This window comes from Perkinsus marinus (genome assembly GCF_000006405.1).
Source record: "Perkinsus marinus ATCC 50983 genomic scaffold scf_1104296928266, whole genome shotgun sequence".
NCBI classification, from domain to species: Eukaryota; Perkinsozoa; order Perkinsida; family Perkinsidae; genus Perkinsus; species Perkinsus marinus.
The window spans coordinates 108,949-117,112 of NW_003216874.1; the positions used below are offsets into that span (position 1 = coordinate 108,949).

The 8,164-nt window shown below is 42.9% G+C and overlaps 2 protein-coding genes across 2 annotated transcripts; one reads left to right on the forward strand and one right to left on the reverse strand.

The window, feature by feature from the left end:
• Positions 1-1,031: 1,031 nt before the first annotated feature.
• Positions 1,032-1,782, reverse strand: Pmar_PMAR015201 (hypothetical protein; the record flags this gene model as incomplete). Its single annotated transcript, XM_002788360.1, has 2 exons — positions 1,032-1,586; positions 1,627-1,782. The coding sequence occupies 2 exons, from the start codon at positions 1,780-1,782 to the stop codon at positions 1,032-1,034; spliced, it is 711 nt and encodes a 236-aa protein (XP_002788406.1).
• A 471-nt stretch (positions 1,783-2,253) lies between these two features.
• On the forward strand, positions 2,254-7,784 carry Pmar_PMAR015202 (sensory transduction histidine kinase, putative; the record flags this gene model as incomplete). The annotated part of the gene is made up of 16 exons (XM_002788361.1): positions 2,254-2,322; positions 2,472-2,593; positions 2,651-2,782; positions 2,826-2,964; positions 3,267-3,407; positions 3,678-3,827; positions 3,883-4,083; positions 4,314-4,389; positions 4,913-5,203; positions 5,806-5,984; positions 6,422-6,494; positions 6,540-6,643; positions 6,932-7,039; positions 7,090-7,160; positions 7,213-7,300; positions 7,677-7,784. The coding sequence occupies 16 exons, from the start codon at positions 2,254-2,256 to the stop codon at positions 7,782-7,784; spliced, it is 2,052 nt and encodes a 683-aa protein (XP_002788407.1).
• Between the last annotated feature and the right edge of the window lie 380 nt (positions 7,785-8,164).

Here is an 8,164-nt window from a genome sequence, read left to right on the forward strand (position 1 = left end):
TTTATCGCGCCAATGAGTGAAAATAAGTTTTCATCGAGGTAGGTCGAAACGAGAAGATATGCTTCAAACTGGACCTCAAGATACGCCCTTCCTCCGTCTTTGTTCGGGAATTTCGTGTGGCCCATGATCCCCTTGGGGAAACCTGTGTTATGAGTGGCTTTAGCTGTTATGGAACGCGAGTTGTTGAGTTGAGTATCTTTCCGCATAGAAGATACAGAATAGGTCGGGTTGAGTACCACTTATCAGCACTCGTCGTAAACTACCAAGAATTCATCTCAAGACTATTTTACAAGAAGTCTCTTCGAAGCTGCCAATAGGTTTACTTAATACTCCCGTTGCGCTTTCGAGCACCATTAATTCTCTTTTCTTTAACGACGATGAGCTTTGTGCGGATATCGCGCTCACATCTGGGCCCTTGACCTTGAGGTCTGTACTGTGACATTCCTCGGAATGGGCCACTCGACACTACTGAGACTAACTGTCTATAATTGTCCTCATCGAAGATGACTTGTGAGTTACTCATCTGTGTTGACCTTTACTTTGTTGCCATGCCTACACTACATCACCTTGAGTATACTGCACTACGAAGCTTAACGTGAGATAATAAATGCCGTTAAGCCAGTAGCTGTTGCGAACTGCGAAGAGTTATCGGAAGTTTTCGGCGCATCATGTGCGCTTGAGGCTTGCGATAGTAGTTGCTCTGGGACATCATCGAATGATACATCTTGACCATCGCGTCGAGGCCGTCGGGGTTTTCTCAACTTTTCCTCCTTTAAGAGAGCCATGCGTTTCCAATTAATCTCTTGTAGTATAAAACATACTTGAAAACATGGCAAGTAGTAACCGCCACAGTGAAGGGGCATGACGAACGCCGCTTCCTAGGCGTACAACAGTATCAAAACACATGTATACAACAAGTACATCATCATTGTACTACTTAATACTACAAGTCCATCATCGTTGTACACTTTTATACTAAGCACGCAGCACTACACGGTCACACAGAACAACAACAGCATGGATATACTCTTCTACTCCTCTTTAAACAGCAGGATCGTCTTATCGTTATGGGTTGCCAACATTACGATGTGTTCCTCGTGACCTGGGTGAAGGTCATAAAAGGTGCCCTTAAAGGTGCTCAACTCGCTTTTAAGGATGTAGTCCTTAACCTTCAGCTTAGAGGCTTTACTCCAGACACCTTGCAGGAGATAGCTAATGCGCCACTCGAAGTAGGCCACGTTGTGATATGCCTCCAGTCTGACAGTCCCGTCGGTCGAGATAAAGCGGTCGCATCTTTCTACCCTTTGGTCGCCGGGACGAATTGGAGTCAGAGAGACAACATGCACGTGGTCGTCGGATCTTCCGTAAGAAGACAAAGTCAAGCTCTTGAAGTATGAGTCGCCGTTGACAAACAGTGGGCTTGTTTTGAATCTTTGACCATGATACATAAGATCTTTGCTTTCAACAGGGGTCGTGATAGTGAGCTTCCTGGAGTTCTTGCCACCACGACCGGGCTTCTCAGCCTCGACGTTGAAGACTTTGCCAGTGGGTGGGGTCGATTTGCTGAGGCCTTCGATTAGGAGTATCTGAGGGATAGGCTCTCATTGGGCCTATTTCGTATCTTACACTGCGGCGATCCTCGGAATCTTTAACCAAGCATATGGTTTCATCGAAGACTTTGCCGTCTTGCTCGAGGTTGATATCGCATAGCACTTGTTTGAACTGCTGCTTGCCGTCTACTGTAAGGAGGAGGGGGAGAATGACGATGAAGTGGGTCAACATTGTATCTTGACAGAGACAACCTTAGATATTCTCAACTGAGAAATAACTATTCAACGACCACTTGTTTGCAAGGACCAGATAATAAGAGCGTCCGCAGATGCAATAAAGAGGCAAGTAAGATGGTCATAGAGATAAAAGAGACGACCAGAAGGGCAGTCACCGTAGGAATGCGAGACCTGGGTGAGACTGAAGCCATCGGAGAGAGCGGTGCAGGGAGGAGGTAACTGCGATAGTCAGAGTCGGCCCATGGTACAACAGTTAATGAGATCGACCTAGGCTAACCTTATACAAGGCGCTTGAGGTTAGGCTGAGTGACGTCGGAGTTGGAAGAGATTTACTCCATGCGTTTCGGGCGGAACGAGATTTGTGATGCGTTCATCTCGCGCCCGCCCTGGTGATCGATATTGTGCGTATATTGGGAGAGTATCTTGAGGTTGATGGAGAAAGATACGGAGTAGGTTGAGTTGGGGTATGTCGGCTGATGAGGGATATTCGAATCATCCTGAGAAGGACAAGAGCGAAGATTTCTTCTCACAGGAGGTAGGTGTGCTTTCTGGACCTAACTCGTATCTTGCATGGTGGAACCTAAGATACGCTTTTAATAGTAGCATCAAGTCTTCCGCGTTTTCTGTCCACGATTAAGAGTGGACCTATTCCGTATCTTGCCCGCTCAACCTAAAGATTCTCAGGAGCAAGGGCATGTGACTCACGACATGAAGTCGCCTTTCAACGGGATCGTCGGACTCACCGAGGCGATGAAAATGATGGTCAAAGATGAGGTCAAAAAGAAGAGGCTCACCTTGATCAACAGGTAGTATCATATCGGGCCTATTTTGTATCTTCCACGCTCAACCTCAAGATATTTCAGGGCCGGCTCCCGCTACTGCGGAATGGTAGAAGAGAACGTCGTTAGCGACAAGTTGGGCCGAGGGTGGATGAAAGTAGTCAAAACGGACGTCCGCCTGGGGGCTGTAGTCGAGGAAGTGGTGGAATTAATGAAGTAATAATGTCCGCCGTCGGAATCGAACCGGGGATTACCACAGGTTCGGACTAGACGGACATAACAGGCCGACCAAATCTGACGAGGTTGCCCTCGAGGACCAGACGGGGTGGGGGGAGGAAGGAGGGGGGCCGATAGTGAAGACCAGTGAACAACATTTTGCTAAGGCTGTATATGCTGTGGTAATGGGCTGGGCATGATTTGAATCTTTAGGGTTGGGCATGATTTGAATCTTTAAAGTTGGGCATGATTTGAATCTTTAAAGTTGGGCTGATGATTTGAAATTCTCCATTTATCTTCTGCTATGAATATACATAATTAAAGTTGGCGCGTGACGGTTCCTCCTGTAGTACTAATAATTTTCATACCCTGATTCATTTCAAATTCTCCATTTATCTTCTGCTATTGATATACATAATTTCATGGCGCGTGACGGTTTCTCCTGTAGTACTAATAATCGTCATACCCTACCCGCGACCTTCAGGTTCACAACGCTCTCAAATTCACCGACAAAGGCCACGTTATTTGCACTTCTAGAGATGAACCTGAGCATTTCGTGTTGGAAATTCACGACACCGGAATCGGCATTCCTGAGGGCCAATGGGCGCGAATATTTGAGCCCTGGGTGAGGCTCAATTTGGGCATGAAAAATATCTTTACATGTAATGATGATGGGATGTCATGGGGACTGGGGCTGAGCTCAGCTAAGGAAAGTATAGAAGAAATATGTGGCGGAAAAATTTTCGTGCGATCGTCGGAAGTGGGAAAAGGCAGTGTATTTGAAATTTGGATTCCGAAAGAGGACAAATGCATTGAAGGTGAATTTGAAAAAGGTGCTGAAGGTTTTGGATATTTGAATGGTTTAAGTGACCTGGGGGGGAAGTGGCTGTTGCAGAAAAGAGGCCTCGGGCATTTGGCACATACGCTCATCGTGCCGCACTTGGGTATTGCGGGCTTGGCGGATGTTCTGATAAAAACTGAAGTTAAAAAACCCATGCAGAAACAGTTGGGCATGATTTATAGATGTGGATTGAGAGTAGTGGAGGTAGTAGTTTGGGCCTATTTTGTATCTTACGTGGTTGAACCTAAGATATCATCAGGTTATGTCATTGATAAGAGATGGGTGTATGGCCTGTGAGCCGCTGCTGGCGTATCACGCCCCTTCGGAGGGGGTCGATATTGGTCCGATCGTGGAGAGTTGCCATGAGGAGTTGTTGAAGGCGAATGATAAAAGAGGGCAGCCTATGAAGAAGGATGGAGTTGATTTTATTAATCTTGTTCCGAAGGACGGTTTACCTCGGGTAAAAACGTTCGGTATGGATGATGTCTCCACTGTGGGCGATTCTTATTGGAATATGAGGAATGGGGAAGACCTATTCAACTTTGCATGGTCATGAACATGTTTCCAGAAATTTTTCCACGTGCGCGAAAATATTTTTCCTCATTATTTTTCGTTTAAATGTTTTCTACTCCCAATTTTTGCGATTGTTATTGCTGCAAAATCTTCGCTGTGCGCAAAGATTCTTCTCAGGTCCGACAAGATCCTCATCGTCTTCGACGTATTATTTACCAACTGGCTGACAACGCTCTTAAATTTACGACGGAAGGTGAGGGGGAAATAATTTTCGGCTTTGGTGTTTCTGGAGGAATTTTCAAATCATGATTTGTCGCTGTTGCTATCTAGTTCTCCGATAGAGAAATTTCCCGAATGAAATTTTTCGAAATATTATGATTTTTTGTTTTTCCATTCTTAATTTTACCAATTTTCATGGGAATTCTCAAGTTGATATGACGTTAATTGGATCGTGTAGGATTTTTTTCAGTCGGGAATTTTTCTCTCATTTAAATTCCTCGAATGGCTGAGTTTAAGAGCTGTAGCAGAACGGTGTAAATTTTCCTACATAACCATTGGATTTTTTAACCTTTATTCGTAGGAAAATTTTAAAAATTTTACTGTAAAATATAAATTTCAGTTTTACCAGAATTTAATTGTTGATTTTTTTCGTTTCTGGTGATATGACGATAAATTGGAGAATTTTTCCGAGTTCCGTAATTTTTGGATTTGAAGCTTAGTTTTTTTTTCCAAAATTTTCGATGGATGTTATTGTGGGTAATATTTTTTTATTTCAGGAAATGTGACGATAAACGCTTCAGCTGAGAGCGATGGAGGTGTTAAACTCATTGTGACCGACACGGGCTGTGGTTTTGATGCGGAAGAAAAAGAAAAATTGGAAAATCCATTTTTTCGAGCGCAACCTGAAAAATACTATGGAATTGGACTTGGCCTGACTATGGTACGAAATATGAGCGATAAAATGGGGTTGACGATTACGACACATGGAGAAAAGGAGAAGGGGGCGCGGTTTGAAGTTTTTGTACCAACGGAAATGAAAATGCAGAATTTGTCAGTGATGGGAGAAGGTAGTAGAGGGAGGCGATCGATTTTGATACTGTATATATGGCTTATGTTGGAATCTATGTTTGCTCCGTTGAGCTCGAAACTAGAATGCAGTACGTATCAACTTGATACGCAACTGCGTGCTACTTTAGAGGACATATTATAGTGAACAAGTTGTCGCTATCACAGTTCCTACGGATACTTTCATCACAACACATGTTCATAGCCATTGTTACATTGTATATGCGATAGAGTTTCACATTGATTTTCATCAACCTCAAGAAAAACCCACATTTACATATCAAATTGGCACGCACTGATAATGAAAACGTTTCACGTACTGTTTTCATTATCACGGGTGGAACTTTATTATTAGAGTTTATGCACGATCGGGGTAGGAGTAGATGTAGGACGGTAATTTTTAGTATTATCGATAAAGCATTTCACCCGATAGAGTAATACGTATATTCGAAATTACGGGGGATGTGACTTTTGTATAGTAGAATATGGTAGCGCACAGTGGAAATTCATGTTAGTTTTCGGGGGGGAATTGTGATATTTTTTGTATAGTTGAATATTAATTTCGTTATTGTTGGGATCGAACCTATGCGGGTTTGCTGAGCAGGAGGAGCATCTGTTGGTCTGACGAGCTCCCTCGTGGCCAACTCGACGCCTTTGAAGCCGCCCCCGACGGCCGGCCCTCCCGAGAAGAGGCCGGACAAACCGTTAGAGGGGGAGGTGGGGGAAGAGGAAAAAACAAAGGTGAAACCGAAGGCTAAGGCGAGGGTTAAGGGCAAGGCTAAGGTAATGGGAAGGTCCTTGGGTCGATTCTTGGGGAGGGCATTTTGAGAAAACTACCTGAAATAAAAAGGATGAATGTTAAAAAAAGAGTATAATTTTTTAGTATATTGTATATCGATCGGGTGATCGATTTTGGTGGTTTATGTGAGTTATGAAAAATATTCAGAAAAATGAGAAATTTTCATAGTATTTTTTGTAATTTGGATTTGCGGAAATATCTTTGAATTCTTCGCCGTGCGCATTTGGAAAATATGCATATGGTCGCTTATTGGTGTTGGTGATGACGAGGAAAGTTCGTAAAATTGTTATTGAGTTTTTTTACGAATCTAGTTAAAGGAATTTCTGAGTGATATTCAATTGGCTTTGTGAGATTAACTTTTCTGAATTCTTCCACAGTTTAGCTGAGGAAAGCAAAACTATATTCCAACACGATTCGTCAGGCTAAGAAGAAGGCTGCAGTAGTGAAGGAGGAGGATGGGGAAACTAAGGAAACTCCGACAGATGCGAAGAAAGGTATCTTAGGTTCAAGATGGTAAGATACGGAATAGGCCCATTTAGATACGGCATCGGCTCCTGTGGTGGTGGATACTAAGAGTACTATATCGGCATTGGAAGCGAAAAAGAGGGAGTATGAGGCGAAGTTGAAAGCGAAGGGCGAGGGGGTAGGGTGGAATATTTTATTATGTTGAAAATTATTTTTTCATTTTTTTGGGAAAATTTTTGGTGAATATTCCTCTGTGTTGGTGATAGGCGTTTTACGTGAAGTGGCGGCGTAAAACTCTGTGAAAAACGCGATATTCGCGGTGATATGCAGTAGTCGTGAAATACGTTTTTTTCATATCACTAGGGTGGTGAAACTCCATTGTATGTCAATATTATGAATTTTTTATTATTTACCATATATTTGAATTTTGTTGCCGTAATTTTGCGAATTTTGAGTTGTTCGACAGACTACCGCGCTCGCCCCGGCCAAAGTTGCGACTCCGAGTAAGTCAGCGGTTCCTAATGATGCAGAAATTGAAAAAATGAAGGCTGAGTTGGCGAATGAGCGGCAGAAGGTGGTGGACCTGTTTTGTATCTTTATCACTTGAACCTTGGATATTTTCAGGTTGGTGAAGCGATGAAAGCGTTGGAGTCGGCGGAAAGGAAGACGGCGGAAAGTGTTCGGGAAGCGGAAAAGTAATTTTGTGGCGCGTGACGGTGTGGGGCGGCGAATTCTTATTGGCGATAGGGCTAGGGCGGAGAAATTGAATTTCCAGAAGAAGGCTAACGAGTTGGACGATCGAGTGAGACAACTCGAAAGGGAATTGAGGAGGAAAGTAGGGGGATACGCTGGAAGAAATTATTACCGTTATTACCGTTATTTCCGTTATTTTCGTTATTTTCGTTATTTTTGTGATTTTCGTTATTTTGGTCATTTTTGTGATTTTCGTTATTTCTGGTATTTTGGTTGTTACCATTTTTCCCGTTATATCCGTTATATCCGTTATTCTCGTTATTTTCCTGCGTAAATTATACGACGGGATGAGCAAATATGCACATGGTCAACTGCGTGTGATGGTGACAATATGTGATAATTCTGAGGAGGAAATTATATGAGTTTGTATGTATACTCGTAAATTTTGTGAGGAAGCTGTTGAACTGAGCTGAGGAAAGCAATTGTATATTTCGCGATGTATGGGTTTACTATTTCAGCCACAAAAAGAGGAGACGGCGAAAACTGCAGTGAAGAAGGAATCTTCGAATGAGGACAAAATTAAAATAGAAGAATTAAAACATGATATTACATTATTACAAGTATAAATGGAGGGTGGTGGGATTGAACCGGGGACCTTTGGAATAGGAAACGGCTCGATGTGACCGCGAGACTGCAGCGAAAGAAATCGATCGACTTACGCGGGAGAAGGGAGAAATTGAGAGAACACTGGAGGACCTAGAGGGTATCTTATGTGCATGCGTGCAGAATTTTTAGTGAAGTTTTTTTCCCGTTTTAGTGACAACTCTGGCGAAAGAAATTGAGAAATTGAAGAGCGAAAAAGTCGAATTGCAGTTTAATTTGGTGAAGGCTAGGAATGAAAAAATCGCGGTAGGGAAAATTTTTCCGGAAAATTTTGGAAAATTTTTAATTTTTCCAGTTGGACTTGAAGTATGCTAAATTGCAGTCGACTGATCCGCATAAAGAA